The following is a 17,357-nucleotide window of genomic DNA, read 5'->3' on the forward strand; positions in this document are numbered from 1 at the left end:
TTTACAGCAGTGTCTGTGTGTTGTCATACCTCTTGTTTCCATTCCTGTCTCCCCACCTGTCAGATAAATTATGCCTTTACACATTTTAATACTGAATAGGTATGAGCACATCTGAATTTGTATACACACTGTTTACCTTCTCTTGAGAATGTGCTTCAATCCAACATGGAAACTGGTACTTAGAAACAAGTAAGCCCTCCACCTCTTCCTCTCAGCATAACTTCATTATGTTAGAAGATCTGGGCTCACTGAAAACAAGAAGTTCTCCCTAACTGTATATGCAAAACAGTGGCATTGAAATGAGCCTTGGTAGGAGAACAGCTGCTGCCCAATACAGCACTCTGTGATTTATGTTCATGAGAAAATACTGACTATTGGACTTTCCAGAGCCCAGTGAGAATCAAAACAAAGAAAATCTCTTACCCCTCCACAGCCTCTTGGTCAGGGCTGAAAGCCCTGTTTGTCTTAGGAGGGCATATTTAAGCATGAGTTTATCAGATGCTTTATCTGCTTCCTTGCTCTCCCCAGCTGCATTTTACAGCTCTGTCTGTGCCTGCTTGATTGTATCAGCATAAAGATACCCATGTCTCCAGGATGCAGCTTTACATGTGCTACCAGCATTGCTAATGCTGAGATCACTGATACCCAAGTCACAAGGGTTTTTTAGAATAAGATCATTGTCACACATCTTGGCTCTGCAAGGCCATAACCAGCACATCATATGTTGATAAGATTAAAAAGCCTCACCACATGCACAACAGCAGCAGCCACAGATCTGGCCGAGCTGTACTTCATGTCAAAAGAACCACCAGGCTAGAAAACACACCACTGACTGGCTTCTTCTCAGGTGAGCAAAATAGTCAGGCAGATGAAGATCTTTAACACCAAGGATCACATAGGTCAGAAACCTGGACAAGCAAGCACTTAGACTGCAGCAGTAGCACCAAGGTGAATTGAATTGTTCACCAAGGTGAACAATGCAAGTTTGAGTGTCTGCTTCTTTCTTTAAAAATAATCAGAATCTAAGTATCAGAAATATAATACAAGCAGCATTTATTTTCCCAGTCAGAACTGGACATTTTGAGCAGTTGCAAGCCTGTAACCTTGTGGGGTACTGTTCTTTCCCAGTGTGACAGCCTGCACCCATAGCCAGAAATGCACGATTGCTGCCCTGCTAAATTTATAAGCAGTCCCTTTCTTTCCCCTCACCCCATCCTATCCTTGCTTTAAACATCCTTCTCATTCTTTTACCTAGCCCTCCTCTCTGGCCTCATAGTCTGCCCCTGCCCAGTACTGTCTGAGGGCAACTTGTAATTTATCAACTCTTTCCTCCCCAAACCCACACAACTCCCAGCAATGCTAAATAAAAAGTTGTGGAATCCAGAAGGAGAAACATAGACCTTGGTTTTCCAAGTAATTTCTGCATCTCAGTTTATTGACTTTTTAGCTGTAGCACAAGCACCTGTCATCACTTAAAGATCTACCAGGGATTTCCAGTGCTTCACTTCAGGCAACAGAAACCAATCTTCAGTGGATGACTTCACCACTTGTATTAGTAATAGAAAGAGTCTATATACAGTGTATTTTCCTGCTTTGTGGTCACCTGTTGTAGATTTCCATGCCTTATGCTTATGCTGCAGGCTTCTATTAACATGCTTTCTCTCTGCTATTCTAAAACTCTGTAAGAATTTGATACTTTAGAGCTCTGTCAAATTTTGTTGAAACTTGCTGCCAATTTAATAACTTAACGGTGACAAAGCACATGTTCTACCTCATTTCTAAATGAAATCAGACCATTTCTTACCTTATAATTGTATTGGCAAAATATTCCATAGCTCTTTACAAAATATACCTGCATTTTAAGTGAATTATTAATCTTAGCTTTCTCTTAACTCTGTATGAAAAAGCCATGTAGGTCTGCCTTCTGCATTTCATTGATCTTTAAAGTGCTTGCCACCCTTGCCAGAGTTCCTTACATAAATTACTGTACACAATAGTGATGTGCACATTATATTTTGTGCATTGTCAAAGATCCATAAGGAGTTAATTGTGTCAAGAGAAAACATGGTCACTACATATTTGCTTTTTGAGGCAAGACTGCCTTGTGTCTTCTTGAAAAGTTTCAAAAGTCTTCAGTCTTAGGTGTTGAAAGAGAAGGACCTCAGTACACAAAACTTTCAGATACTGTGAATAATCTGTTCTGCCTACACCTTATATTAGGTTTGCCTTTGCTGAATTTGAGGAGTGTTTTTAGTGTAAGGTTAAATACTTGAATATCTTTTTCTATGGCAAATTTTGAAATGCTGTTAAACATCAGCTGGAGGCAGGTCCTCAGCAGGGTCCACAGGAACTAGCATGGCTACAGGAAATCCAAGTTCACACACTCCACTCTCCGTTTCATGCCAGAAATTGCATATTAAAAAACAAAGCTCCTATATTAACCTGGCAACATATTTACTCTTAAGATGAATTCTGACACACTCAATACTTACTGCGGCTGTAAGTGTTTATTGTAGCACATTTACAATGTGTAAGCATTCAGACAGAACATGTTTGGTGTCCTCTACAGCATTATACATTGTCACACACAGCTACAGCAATGCTGCTCACAAATGCAAATTCTCTAAAATATGCTTCCCTTTAGTTTTCTATTCTGCTCCCAGAGTGAATAGACTATAGAAAATAAGGCATCCATTAAATAGTATCACCATCAACAAAGAATATAAACAAAGTTGTCAAAACTGGGTAAAAGCTAATGTTTCATCCAGCCACTGACAGTAGCAGGTTATTAGGTTGCTAGGAAACATCCAGTTTCTAAAGTGTGGAGAGATTAGACTCAGAAACATATATCCTGTGTCTTTAAATCAGCTTAGACTTCAGGTTTACAGACTTGTATGCCAGAGGAAGATTTTCAAAATACCTATTTTTAAAAAAAATTTGAAGTGTTTTTGTCTGATTTTCCCTTTAAAAACGTAAGATTCAAACACTGTTAAGCTGAAGACTGTAACTGGTGCTGCCCAATGCTTGATACATGAGAACATTTCTCCACTCAGCTCATCCCTGAAACTTCAGTTCAGCCTGGCACATCCCAGCCTCTCTGAGAATAGATTGCCACTTACATCCAGTGGTACTTGTGTTTAAAGAAATATTTATTTTGTGCTTTCAGCTATATTTGAGTGGTTTGTGTATCAACACAGTGTAATGACTCCAGAAACAAATTACACCAAATTTCATAGTATTTATTTTTACTGTGAATGCAAAAAACCAAAAAATGCTGAGGGCTCTACTGAGCTTTTATTCCTTCAGTAACAGGTCAGCCACAGACAGATAATGCCTGCAGTGCTGAGGGCTAGGTTGGTGTTCAAAGCTGAAGTTGTCTGGCACTAGTTCTACTTAGAGTTGAAGTTACTACATTTATATTCTACTTTTATAATCTAGCCAAGTCTCTGAACGCAAACAGGTTTTTATGCCCTTTGCATTCTAGCATAATTTAGCTAAGGAATCAAATAGAATAAAACTACTAAAAACCATCCCCAAACCCCCTGAACTATCAGTGAGTGTCAAATCAAAAGTCTGTAAGTTTAGCATAAACTTCTTCCATAGGCTTACACTGTTTCTTGAGAAAAGCAAATTAAGTCTTCAGAAATAAGGTTTTCCACCAGCTCCACTGTCAAGTTCTTGCAATGTGTGCTGCTTTAAAGCCTCCATGATATACTCCCACAATCCATTAAATATGTCCACTACAACCTGTACAAGAGAGGAGGAGGAAGTTGTCAGGTACATGCATCAAAATAATAGTTTCACAAGGAGCCTTAAAAATGCAACTGAACTATTAATAATTTGACATCCATTGACAAGAAACTGCTATGAACCACCAGAAAACATTCTGAATATGAGACTGCTCTCCTCGATGCCTGATCCCCACTGCACAGTCTGTTGGAAGATTATTACATCCCCACCCTGACCCATCTTCTCCTGGCTCTCTTGTCTGGTTAAACTGAGAGGTGTGTGCAGAAAAGGAAATATTAATGTGTCCATGCCCTTCACCCAGGAGCAAGATGCCCTGCTCTGCTTCATCCCACACTTTTATCTCCAGTAAAACACTCGCTCAGAACAGGGGCTGGCTCACAGCAGGCTCTGTCATCTCCTTGCTCCAAAATATATCCCCATCTCCTCCCTCTCATAAATGTGTTCTATCAGGCATACAACAACACTGCCCACCAGAAAAGCCCAATACCAAGGAGTTGCACCTTTGATCTTTTTAATCAAGAGGCAAATATTTTTCAGCTCCCCCACCAAAAGGCTCTTCAGCAAGGAAGACTCAGACTTGCTGCCAGGCAGGTTAAATATAAACCATGTATCCTGCAATCAGTATTCCTGAAGAAACACAACTTAAAATAACTGAAGCATTTTCCCTCCATAATGGAAGTTAGGCAATGTTTTCCAAGTGCTGTGGTAGTATCTTAAACTGCATGCTGTCTTAAAACCTTGACAAGCTGATTTTCTCCCCAGATTTCAGGCCTGTTACCTGCACAAGGTGTGATTAAAAAGTGGATAAGAGGACACTGAAGGAGTTCTCTTAGTCCTGCCTGTTGCAGTGACTACAGGAAATGTTAATGCTTACACATTATACTTATGGGGTTCCTAAGTTACTGTATATATTATCTTACTTTCTGTATAATTTTTCACATTACGTGCTTCTTAATTTGGAAGTTCCCTCACATTTTCTAAGAAAATTGTTGGCTGTAGACATTTTGCTGAAGTTCTCTGTTCATTAGAAATAGTTTGGGATTTTTGTGTGGGTTTTTCCCACATATACAACTTCCCCCAAAATTTAAGTACTTTTCATAAACATTGTACCAGGGACATTTTTTAGCATGTTGTTTTTGTATCTACCTTAATAGATAATTTTAATATAGGTACATACCATTACAACAACAGAAGAGAGATGCAGAACTTTCCTCCTCTAACCTGTATCTCCCAGAGTTTGGTGAGTCTTTGCACTGTGATATAAATTTCTGCAGTTCTGTCTCTGGAAAGCCATCTTGCTGGTAGTGCTAAAAATTGATACTTAATTAAACCTTTAAAAAGGCTAAAACCTACAATAACCCAAATTCTCCCCAGACCACTTTTGAGACATTGCTCAAGTCTGAAATTAGAAGATTTGTAGGACCTAATGTGAAAATACTGCTTTTTAGTAGATATTTCGCTGCATTGGAGCAGAAAAACAGACAGACTTTTTAAGAAAAATGAAGTAGAGAGCAATTAAAAACCCTCCTGTCATCAATTTGTACCCTTAAAAGTAGTAATTATATTTATTCTTTAAATTGGCATGCACTGCAAGTTAAAAGATTGAGGGAGATGACAGTTTTGATAGCACCAATTTTGCTCTGTTATTCCAAATGAAGAGTCTCTGCCTACCTTGACTGTTTCATATGTATCTGTAATGAGTGCAATGAAGAGACTCAGCACCATATAGATGAACAGACTGATGAAGGAGTAGAGGTAGATCCTACTGAATAACCAAACCAAGTAACTTTTCTGCTGCATTTGTGCAAAGGTGGCAAACATGTCATCTCCATTGATCAATGAAAAAAGGCATTCAGAAACCATGTTCAGAGTGCGAAACTAGAGGAGGGAAGACAAGGACATGTCACTGCTTTATTTGGACACAAAGACTGTACATAACATGAGGAACATACACTGAGATGACTGGCTGCCTCAGATCTCTTCCTACACCCAGGGGATGACAAGGTGCAAACAGTAAAACATCTGAGGAACAAACAGTTTGGCACCTCCTGTATTCATGCACATTCAATTCAGATAAGCAAATTTTTCTCATAAGAGGGATAAGCATAATGTCTCCAAAGTTTTAGTCTGATACTCGTGTTCTGCAAAATGGAAATTATTTCTTAAAATATCAGCATGTGATTGGGAGTCACGGCAGCTTCCACTTCTGACTTGGAGCTTTCATAACTTGAGGAAAGTCTGATTGAGTCATGGAAGTCAGACTCCTCAAACAGAGCAGCATCATGTTGAAGATGCACTATTTTTACATTAAGGGAAGCCTTGACATGGAGAACTAGAAAACAGCAGGAGTCATCTCTCATTCTGTTATTCAAGCTATCTTTTCTCATCGTCAGAACATTACCTTCACATGGTATGGTCCCAGCACAATCCATCCACAGAAGCAATAGCCCAGGTAGATCATAGCAGCACAACAGCAGAACCTCATTACATTGGGTAATGCTGCTCGCAGTGTTAGGATGAGAAGCTGCACAAAGCAATGCAAACAGTTAGAATTCAACCAGAAACTTCTACCAGTCCTCTTATAGCAACAAACAGAATAAATACCAACAATATGAAGATCCCAGGAGATCCTTACATTATACTTCTGAAAGAAACCTAGGTAGCGAATGACTCCAAGCCACACAAGCATGGTAGATATTCCTAAGAGTATGCTGCAGACATCATAACTTGTCAGACTCTGAAAAAAGGCAAGAGAAGAAGCAAAAAAAAAAAAAAAAAAAAAAAAAAAGGAAAAATTAATTATTGTAACAACTGACAGATTCTAAATAATGACTCTCATTATTACAAAGATTTGTTTAGAAACACTTTTCCTTTGGCAAACTCTCTCCAATTAGAAATTAGTTTGAGGCAATATACATTAGAGAGAGGTCCTATGAAAGAGCAGGGGCACTTTGAAGTGCAACTCATTTAATGAGTTGCTCATGCCTTTACACATGGCTGTTTGTAAAACAGATTCTAACAAGATGAGCTTTATTTGCAAGGCCAAGAGTGCAGGTGTGCTGCAGAAGCAGAGACACCTCCTCTGTACCCAGCTCACCAAGATCTGCAGTGGCACTGTAAACATTTTTATGCTGCTTCCAGACTTGCAGCAACTGCTTCTAGAACCTGCATTGACAGATTCCTCAGAACATCTTAGGAATCTCTGCACTGCAACCCAATGGACAGTATGAACATGACAAAGAACAAATAAAGTTCTTCCGCTAGTTAGGAAAAGCTCTTTGTAAAAATTAGCATGACTTGTCAGCATTGCTCAGGAAGAATCTTGTTATGTAGTTGGGAACTATGAGCTATATAAAGCTATCAAGGAGAAGATTAATTAGCTTCTAATGAATTCTATCTGAATTCTATTTTTCTGGTTTTTCCACCTATAGATACTGGCCTGTTTTCATCCAAATTAGCATGCACTCTGTTCCTGAACTGCAGCTCTACTCTGACATGGATCGTGACAGCTTATTTGAAAAGAAGTTTTCATTCATTTCTGTTTCTATTCTCCTAAGAATAAAACAAAAATAAGAGATATTGGCAATGGATATTGGCTAATCTTTCCTATCGGCATAATTCATTTAGAACTTAACAAGAAACAAATTTAGGCTACATTAATGTGAACTTGTGATTCAACCACTTTCATACAGTAACATGGAACAGGATCTTGTCATTATGGTCCACAAAGTTTGCAAAAATGGACCAAAATGTACCTGTAGAGAGGAGTTTTAGTAAAATACTCTTGCATATATAAATAGATGTATGCATAATATAAGATACAGGAATCCCAAATGCAAGGTATTATTCCAATCTTGTTCTCTTTTTTGCTTTTCCCAAAGTAGGATGGAGCTATCTCTTGTCTTGGCCAGCTTCCTCACAGCTTCTTTCTACTCTCAGTGAGTTTATAGGTCCTATGGTGAGAAGGGCAATTTGTACAGGGTGTTTGTGATAGTCAAGCTGTCAGCAGATGGATTTCAGACCCATCCTCTCATCATGAGTGTCCAAAGTTCACTATGTTGCAATGTCACACTTCAAAGTCTGCTACAGACTTTGTGAAGACCAGTATTATCTGAATATCAGAGTGCTTCAGGATAACATATTATAATAATTTTTCTTTCCTAATTCTGTAAAAAATAATGTTTTACAAGTTTTGAATTTTGTCCATATCAAGTCTATTTTAGAAAGTGAAAGCCCAGACCCTACTGTGGCTGACTGTTAAATACATGCTGGAAAACAGAAGCTGGGAAAGCAGCAAAGTGATATTTAAGGAGAGAGAATGTTAAACACTTGCAAACAGAGTTCCAAAAGTTAAATCCTAAATTTGAAGAAATTCATCAAATGAGCAAATATAAGTGAGGAAGGGAGGAAGTCAACGGTGAAACTTTCAGAGATGAATTACATTTTATTCCTCAGAGTCACAGGGAGCAAAGATAATTCAGCACTATAATATGGAGTGATATTTGGAGTTTTTAAATCTTGCTAGTAGGAACAACATGCATGAGTTGCAATTCTGGAGAAGATAGAGTTTTAAAATGTCATGCCACTCAGAAGCAAGTACAGCCAGCCTAAAGTCCTCTGAGAGATTTAAACCTAGGCTGGACAGAAACAGTTTTCCTACCTTAGCTTGTATCTCCATCTTTAGAGTTGATCCAACAATAGTTAGGACATCACTAACTATAATCAGGATGTACCATCCATTGACAAATTCCATTTGATCACTGAAAGATACTTCTTTCTTGTAATAATACAGGAAAAAGCTTACAAATTCCTAGGAGAAAGGAGGAAAGAAAACAGTTAATCAGGCTTACACAAGACAAGGCTTTCCAAAGAAGGAGCTGTACCCACCCTTTGGAGCCAGATTCCTTTAATCACTGATCGTGTGCAAAGGATCAATGAAGTCAGACAAGTCAATATGACAAAAGCATCGAAGATCATCATGTAATGAGTGTTCTTCTGTACTGCAAGAACAAAAATGTGCATGTTTATAGTGCCTTTATTCTTGTTGATTGACGTAAAAATCAAGTTTTGATGTTAACTATATTTATACAACCAAATTAAGAAAAATTATAATCTTTTTTCCAACAAAAGTACATCTGACATATTTTATGAGAGACACAAGTGCATCTGCACAACAGATACCCCTTCAATAAATTTAGGAGGGTGGATATCACATCAAAAATATACCAAAGTGTGAGTGCTTCTTACATCCCTGCAGGATTATGGGTGAGAGTTAATAATTTTACAGGGACTGGAATGGCCTTTGGAGTCATAGAGTGGTTCAGAAATATTTTTTTTTTAAATCCTAGGAATATTATTATATGTATCTTCTCTCTCACATCAGTATTTGATAATCAATTTTTCTGTCCTAGGGCAGTGCAGATAACTTGTACTATTGAGTTAGACACGAGTTCTCCATCTCTTACATTACTAAAATTTACAATCTTGATCATCTAATGTTAAACATTGCATCAAATCTTTTTGTTTGTTTGTTTTTATACCTACCATACAGCTGAAAAGAGGTGAGACAGCAGAAAGATTAGATTTTTAATGCTAAAAGATTTCAGGAGGTCAGCGAGGGGCTCCGGGAGCGGCTCCGTGTTTGCGGCACCAGCGCGGGGCCCGGCAGCGCCGCCCGCTGGGCACTGCTGGCACGGCAGCCGCCAGCTCGGCACCGGGGCTTGGGACTACCAAAGAGATTATTTTTGCTAATGAACAAAGATGATGTTTTAACCACGCCAAATACCTGCCAACAAAGGTGGCTCATTCTTGTGAGTGACTGCATAAGAAATTTAACTATCCTGTGTACCTCAGTTATAGCCAAATACACAACAAATGGCATTTAAGCAACAATAAGAAGTGTTTCTAGCCATTTCACTCCAGCAAGATTTACCAACAATGCTTCCTTATCTTTCCTGGTACTAAGTCCTGAAATAAGAGTAAATCAGCTTCAACTTTCCACCACTATCATGTGTCCTGTTGCCTGGTGCTAGAACGTTTCACAACTCTGCCTTAAGAAATGAGCAGTGTGTTCCGTAGCGAAAGAGAGAAGGATGCACAGTGAGGCATTGACAAAGTTTGGTTTGACATTATCAGTGGTGCAAGCCTTGAGAACTGCTGCAGAAAGTAATGGTGTGACTGGATTCCCAGGTTTTCAGATCAGGAGTTGAAGAACAACAAATTCTTAGAAAATCAGATATAGACTGCACATACTAGAGATTGTATGTCAATGGTGTCTCACATTTCCATAAAGAAAAAGTTTAACAAACATTGTGCTAATGGAAAAAATTTCAGCATGAAAATTTGAACACATTTATGTCACTTACTTGATCCAGAAACATGCCAGTCTTTACATTCCCTGATTGCTATGTCATTGTCTAGACTTATTTTAATTCTTCCACTGTGTGCTTTATTATCAAACACAATCTGTATTAAAAACAATAAATAAAGAAAAGATGCATGTCTTTATAAAGTTAAACAATTACATATGTAGTCCACTGTATTGCTAAGCCTGCATAATGATGCAGAATAATTCTCCTAGGGGAGAAGTGACAAAACATTTCTAAGCTTAAACTAATTCAAGTATCTTCAAATAAGTGGAGTCAAAATGAAAGACAAATCTCCTGAACCATGTATTTGCCACAAATTGTTTGATCAACTAGTTACTAGGTGAATTTTTTTTAACTGCATTTTCATTCCTCTGTGATCTGAAAACAATCTTTCCCAGAAGCATCTCTAAAGAGAAGAGATTTACACTTCCATTATACTTCAGCTGGATTAGAGCACAGGTGGCTGTAAGCCAAGCAAATACTTCAGGACCACATCAGGAGCACTCAAAGCTTAACCTCCCACAGTGACAACTGCCGGTTATTTACAGGGTACACTAAGCCATAACAGAATAATCCAGGCCCCTCTGATCCAGTGGTACTCAACACTCTTCAGAAAATGCCTGTGCTGACTATGTGCAGTAAACCAGTGAGTAATTTTCTGGTTTTGAACAGAAGGACACGTGGCAGGCTTCCACATACCCGCAGAGTGAAATCGTAGCAGTCGGGGAGCTCGTGGTGACGAACGGTCTGGAGGTTGATTGCCTTCAGATTGAACATGAGCTGCACTGCCACCAGCCTGCAACAGAGCTTCAGCTTAGCCCTGCACGGGGACAATGCACCAAAACCCCAGCACAGGAGGTGCTCTTTCCTCCTCACCTGGGGAAATCCAGAGTGAAATTCAAATTGTGCTTTCCCATCGTGGTGTTGTCTAGTGAAGTCGTTGGCTCAATGTACAAGCAGTCTGGAATGGATAAGGACTCACAACAATATCTCATGGATTATCAGGCTCTTTAACTGTAATCTGCCTGTCCCACTCCCGAGGCTGTTATGAGCTGTTGGCTACACCAGACAAGATAGCACACTGGAGTGAGGAGTCATCTGAGAAGCCAACTGACAAATACACTGGCTTCCTTCAACACCAGCCAAGTTGCTCATCATGAATTCACAGGGATCACTCCTGAAAATTAGCCCCAAACACTTGTATTAGATGGTCACCAGTGCTAAGGGCCAATTACCTTTACTTTACTAATTACTTCTTTGTGGCATTAGACATTGGAGGTGAGGGTTAGTTAAACAGAACTTTTCTTACCAGTTTTGGCTGGTAGTAAGTTCAATACAGATTATGTGATAAGACTATACCATACTGTAAAGTTTTTGAAAGAATTTATCAAAAATGTAGGTCCCATCCTCCCAAAGAACTGATAAAATAGATCAGGTTCATCACCAGTCACGATCTCTGGGTCTATATCAAAGGTGTCGTTTCCAGGACAGATGATTCCTCGCTTGTAGAACTGCTGACAAACAGCCAGGGGGGTCTCTTCTGCTCCCCTCTTCTCATAAGCATGATTTCCAACAGAGATGTTGGGCAGCTGGAGGTACTAAAGTCCAAAACAAACAAACCAATTTAAACAGCAACAAAACTGTTAGTCTCTGAGAAAAAAACAAAACAAAGCAAAACAAAACAATGAAACAAAGCAAAGCAGAAGTGTTTGGATTGGTCATAACCCATCTCTTTTATTTAAAACATCATTTAAAGAACTGTGAAACCTAAACCACACAACAGCTGAGTCCTCAAATATCTTAAGGTATTTGACAAAAACACTAAGTACAGGATTTGCATCTAAATACCTTTTTGCTTATTAAGTTTTTCTCCTTACAATCTTTACTAGAAAGCCTAATTTGTTACTTGCAAAGGATTCTGGCTAAAATCCAAGGAGTGCTTTTAGTGTAGAACCAGTACACTGATTATCTTTAAGGATGTTACTATACCATAGTGCTCTAGCAATGACAGAAAACCTAATTGAGTTGATGTTTTTGAAACAGAAGTTCAATTCAAAAAGGGGTACCCATGCAAAGATCATACATATTGTACATATTGCAGCAACAATTCCTACCTGATTTATTGCAAAGAATATCTGGTCATAGACATCTGTTTGTGTGTATACAGCATAGGTATCATCCATTCTGTCCATATATCCTTTCAAGAACAGATGCTTGAATGCAACAGTGTTCTCTTCTTTGAAGGCAACCACCATTTGGTTGCTCAATCCAAAAACCACCAGCTGAAAAAGACATATATTTCCTGTTCAAAGACAGAGTTGGCTTCTGGATTAACATATGAACCTGTTCTATGAACAGCCAGCCTTTTGCCTCACTGCTAGGCACAGCAATTACATGCAGGCTGCTCCACTCCACAGCTGCTGAAATGAAAGTTTGACTTTAAGGAAATAGTGGGTTTCACAATGTGTCTTTAACATGTTTACAGCATCTTGGCCAAGGACTTGAATTTTTACAAAGAAAATGATACCATCTCAGGTTTGAGCTCCCTATATACTGTTACACATGCTTTTTAGTTCGGCCTGGCTCAATTGACTTGTGCTGGGGGAATATCATTGTTCCTCAGCCAAAAAGGCAGGACCAGACCTAACAAAACCCCACTTTGAAGTCCTTATTCCAGTTCACAAAAGGGAAATTGAGGACAACTCAGGAAAACAAACATCTCTCAATCAAGTTTCAGTGAAAAGTGCTTTGAGAATAACTCACCAAAGCTGTGCTTGTAACAGGGTAACACCTGAAGCTGGTTAAAAATATATATTGCAACCGTTCATGAAAAGTGAGCACAAAACTGTTAGCTACTATCCAGACTGGAAAAAGTTTCTAGAAGTACATGATGTATTGTTTCTGGGAGCTCACAATTGCTTGACTGTTGTTTCAAATCTGGTGTCAGGTGTATTGTGAAGAAACTCATCAGAGATAAGCCTGAATCAGTAGTCTGCAGATTTATGGCCGTGGTGCAAACTGGATATGCAGGTTTTGATAAGGGTAACTCAGTTACAGAGATACTGAAATGCTCTGTAGGCAAGCTCAGCCCACAGGCATACACCAGCAAACCAACACTGCACAGACTGAATTACCACAAGGCAGATTTTCTCTGAAAATATGAAATCAGCATTAGTTCCTTTCTTACTGGATTCTTCCATCATCAAATTTTACTTTTAGTTGCAAAATGGGAGAGATGACAATCAGAGAACAATGACACATTTAAAAATTGATCAGTAAGGGACACAAACACGCTGCCAGATGCACAGCAGGAGAACTTTTCTGCAGTGCCATCATTCATGCAAATGGAAAGAAAACATTTTTTTCTATACGTGTATTGCCATAGCACTGGCATAACCATAAAGGGAAATTATGTGGACAACTCTGAAGGATCATCTGAGGACTTAGAAAGGTTTTGTGAAAACTTTCTTCTGCCTTAACCACAGAACTTTGAGAAAAACAATTGTGTTTTGAGCAGTAGATAAATGTGTTATATGAAATCTGTGGTGCAAGACCTGGTGAGAGGAAGAATTTCTGAGGTTTTTTTCAATGCAAGAGTTTGTATGCCATATGCAAATAATAAGCAAACCAAAAAAAGAAAAAAGTCACCAATTTCAGTTCTTATCACTGTGATATTGAAACAGAAACAACTTCTCCTTCCCTCAAACACAACAGTGAAGTGGGTATTGGGGTAACAGATGCATAGGGATGCCATCCTTTGTGCAGGGAAATGGCAAAGGAAAAAAAAGTAAAGTAAAAGGTCAAGTTGAGCCCTTAAATATAGCTCCTTTCATCTGTACTGGAAGGCTATTTTTTTCAGTCCGTAGTTTCATGAGAAAATTAGGCCACCTGAGATCTTAGCCACATATATGCAAATAAGATAATTTTGCAATCTATCCTTTTCCTTTCTCTGCACCACACCATGAATTGCATGTCACCTGCATTCATCTGACTTCCCATAAAGTGAGTCCCTGCTTCAATAGGTACTCACCTGAACTGTAACCATGACTATTTTGAGTAACTGAATGCCAAGTTTCCAAGGCTTTCTGCCCCGCGCCCAAAATTTCTCACACGGGTTCATGAAGAAAAATTTTAACTTCCTTCTAAGCTGGTCTTCCAAAAGTGTCTCCTGTGATACTGATGAGTGTCGTTTGTAGCTGCAAAGGTTTTCATCGTCATGTGCACTGCAGCTGCTCACAGTCACTTCAGGATTCTCCATTTCTGAAAAGAAAAGTAGGCCTTGTCCGTTGAAAAACCTGCAAGCATCAATAGAGTAGCAGCAGATCAGTCTGCACTAACAACCTGGACTCCAGAGGTGTTTATCTTCTGTGAAAGGCACTTACACTTTACACTGAATTTCAGACCTTTCACATATTATTGCACATGCTCTGCAGAACTCCAAAAAAAATATGGCCAAGTTCTTAAATTTACAGCTAGGCTGCCAGGACACTTATTTAGTAGTGGAATTTCTGTCCATTTGGACTTACAGGATCACTTCCTAAAAACTTCTTCCTCTCTCACTTGACAACACAGCATATGTGCAAGATATCCTGACTCAAGAAGAGCACCAAAAGCCTCTCATGACCATTCACTCTTCTGGAAAAATTATCTACTGCTGTAGCTAGTATTTTCCCCCACACCTACAAGCCTATGTCCAGTCCCTGGAAGAAATGGAATTTTCAAGAGAGGCAGCAGTTTTCTTATACATTACTATTAGCATGGTTTACTCTGGGTAATGGAGCATGACAAATTGCAATTCAGATAAATCACCTGAGAGCATTAACTTGTCATTTGGCAGGATTATGTCTTTTTCTTTTGCCATAAAAGACCCAATGCAAACCACCAGTGATAATGAACCAAACAAAAAGAACAAGAGGTAATTGAATCATGATTAGCCAGAGGCTCACATTTGAGTTCAATATGATTAGATGAGAAGATTAGATGAGAACCTTATAAACATGTTTAGAGATATTATTCTACATAGTATTCAGCATGTTTACATTTTGGTCTGTTACTAAATTCAACATTTTATAAATGCTTTATAAAGACTCACAAACATTTTATAAATGCTTTTTAAAATACTAAAGAACTAGCCAGGAATATTTTTTTTCAGATGACATTAAGAACAGAGAAGACAGCCTTGGCTGTGAATAAATGTGTTCCTTATTAGACAGTTTATTTTTGATTCCCATAAGAATGCTTTTGTATGTAACTCAAACAAAAAATCATCATCAAGATTGGTCAAAGACATTTTTACAAATGTCCAGTCACATCCAGTCTCCTCCAGCAGCCCCTGCGGACAGAATAACAACAGTCTGTTTCAGACATGATTCGAGACCTTCAATTTCCCCAGCTGTCAGGAACACAAGAAAAGTTTGGAGTCAGCAGTGCAACACTAAGAACAGGCCCATACAGAGGCCAAAAAAGTTCAGCTCCTGTTTTATCAGACTTCCATTGTCCTTCAGGATAGAGTACAGTCTGTTGTGCTTTCCACTCACCTTACTGACAGCTGATCCAGCATTTTTTTTAAAATTAAGCCCTACTCTGCCCCTGCAACAGTCCTGTCAATATCAGTGCTAGAAAAAAACCAAAAAAAAACCCAAAAAACCCACCAAAAAACCAAACACCAACAAACCCAAAGGCATTTCTGGTCCCCACGGTGGGCTCGAGGCGCCGTTCCCACAGGGCAGCCCCGTGCTCCCCCCACAGCCCGGCCCGGGCCGGTCACGGCGGGGGCGGTCACTGCGGGCCGGGCCGGGCCCTTCCCCCGGCCGCTCTCCCCTTGCCAGCGGCTGCCGGCGGCTCCCAGCCCCGCGGGCTGCCGCAGCCTTGCGGATGGCACCGGGGCCGGGGCGGGAGCCGTCCCCATCCCCATCCGCGCCGGCATCGCCGCCCTCGGCCAGGCCGGAGCGCGGCAGCCGCTGCCCCTCAGGGCTGGGCGCCCCTTCACCGCGGCGCCCAAAGGCGAAGCCTGGGCCAGGGCGCACCCCCGCCGCTCTCCCCGCTGCTAAAGGCTCCCGCGCACCTGCACCGGCGCCGCTCCTGCCGCTCCCCGGCCTCCGGGGGCCGCCGCCGCCTCGGGGGCGGCCGGGGGAGCGCCGTGCCCGCAGCCGCCCCCGCTGCCTCCCGGCTCCGCTTGGCTGGGCGGGAGAGCCGCGGCCTCCGCCAGCCCGGCCGGCCCCCGGGCTGTGCCGTGCCGGGCTAGGCTCGGCTGTGCCGTGCCGGGCCGGGCCGTGCCGCGCACACCGGCACCGGCGGCCTCTGACACCTTGCGCCGCACATCTCCCTCCTGCCGCACGTGACGGGCGGTTCTCCACACTGTAATACACTCCCCATAGGATGGGAATGCCGGCTCCAGATTTACTGACCTAGGCTTCTCCATAAGGGGAAGTAATGTTGTCATAAATAGCTGCATTGCACCCATAAAAAAAAAAAAAAAACCAAACAAATTTAAAAAGCCCCCAAAATCGCTGTAGTCATGAAGGGCAGCTAGTGGTACAGTGGACATGCTGAAGTCATTCCACTCATTACACAATTAAGCTATTAAAGTTATTAACTGAACTTCGAAGAGAATGGACTCCTGCCTCGGGTCTGTGCCAGTCCCACTGCACTGCGGAAATGATCCCTTTGGCATTGCTGCCTGACAAGAGGATAAACCTCGGGTTATAACTGTGCACAGTCTTCAGCTGCCTAATTTGTGCCACTGGTATAAAAGGAGAAGATAAAATAAGGCCAAGACCAAAACAAGGTGAGTAGCAGGCATTTTGAGAAAGGGAACTTCCTGGCTGTACAGGTTGACAAGGAAGACAGAAGGGACCCTCCTGCTTACCATAAGAAGGGGTGAATGGACTTCGGAGAGGCACCAAGGACCAGCACCAGGTGCTCCGCACAGGGCAGAAGATACTCCGGGGCTCCTTGTGTTTTACATTGCAGCAAGGCAAACTAAATTATTTTTATGCGTCCAAAATACAAAATATATAGATTACAAATCGTCATATTAACAAACCACATCGAATCGTCTCAGTCCCAGCGGCAGACGGCCGCAGCACTGTCCGGCAAACACCGAGGCGCCGCCTGGGCTGGGGTGCGCGGCTGGCCTGGCTGCAAGGGGACTGCCGCCGCCTGCCTCCTACAGACCCCATCATGCCCCGAGCCCCAGAGCCCCGCCGGCGGTGGGTCTCCCGCGCACGGCATGCTGGG

At 41.0% G+C, this 17,357-nt stretch overlaps 1 protein-coding gene across 4 annotated transcripts; it reads right to left on the reverse strand.

Moving 5' to 3' along the window:
- Positions 1 to 2,485: 2,485 nt before the first annotated feature.
- Positions 2,486 to 17,225, reverse strand: MCOLN3 (mucolipin TRP cation channel 3). Of its 4 annotated transcripts, none has more exons than XM_066555712.1 (14): positions 16,987 to 17,212; positions 14,149 to 14,378; positions 12,233 to 12,400; positions 11,563 to 11,716; positions 10,995 to 11,079; positions 10,818 to 10,914; positions 10,116 to 10,215; positions 8,638 to 8,750; positions 8,411 to 8,560; positions 6,386 to 6,487; positions 6,152 to 6,274; positions 5,422 to 5,628; positions 4,928 to 5,057; positions 2,486 to 3,747 (listed from the first exon to the last, which is right to left on the reverse strand). In XM_066555712.1, exons 2-14 carry the CDS (start codon positions 14,374 to 14,376, stop codon positions 3,728 to 3,730), a joined length of 1,677 nt encoding a protein of 558 aa, XP_066411809.1. In that variant the 5' UTR covers positions 14,377 to 14,378; positions 16,987 to 17,212; the 3' UTR covers positions 2,486 to 3,727. The 4 variants fall into 4 exon arrangements, with proteins under 4 accessions (XP_066411809.1, XP_066411810.1, XP_066411811.1 ...); XM_066555713.1 differs by having other exon boundaries at positions 14,149 to 14,413; XM_066555714.1 differs by lacking the exon at positions 16,987 to 17,212 and adding an exon at positions 16,183 to 16,269.
- Between the last annotated feature and the right edge of the window lie 132 nt (positions 17,226 to 17,357).

This window comes from Molothrus aeneus, chromosome 9 (genome assembly GCF_037042795.1).
Source record: "Molothrus aeneus isolate 106 chromosome 9, BPBGC_Maene_1.0, whole genome shotgun sequence".
In the NCBI taxonomy this organism is placed as follows: Eukaryota; Metazoa; Chordata; class Aves; order Passeriformes; family Icteridae; genus Molothrus; species Molothrus aeneus.

Bases quoted from the DNA above. Each gene is read 5' to 3' on its own strand.
- MCOLN3 (XM_066555712.1), bottom strand. From the start codon at position 14,376: ATGGAGAATCCTGAAGTGACTGTGAGCAGCTGCAGTGCACATGACGAT. The intron at 11,080-11,562 runs GTGATGAACCTG...TATCCATTCCAG, and splicing joins AGACCCAGAGATCGTGACTG to ACTGCTTGTACATTGAGCCA. The intron at 8,751-10,115 runs GTAAGTGACATA...TTGTTCTTGCAG, and splicing joins CTGGCATGTTTCTGGATCAA to TACAGAAGAACACTCATTAC.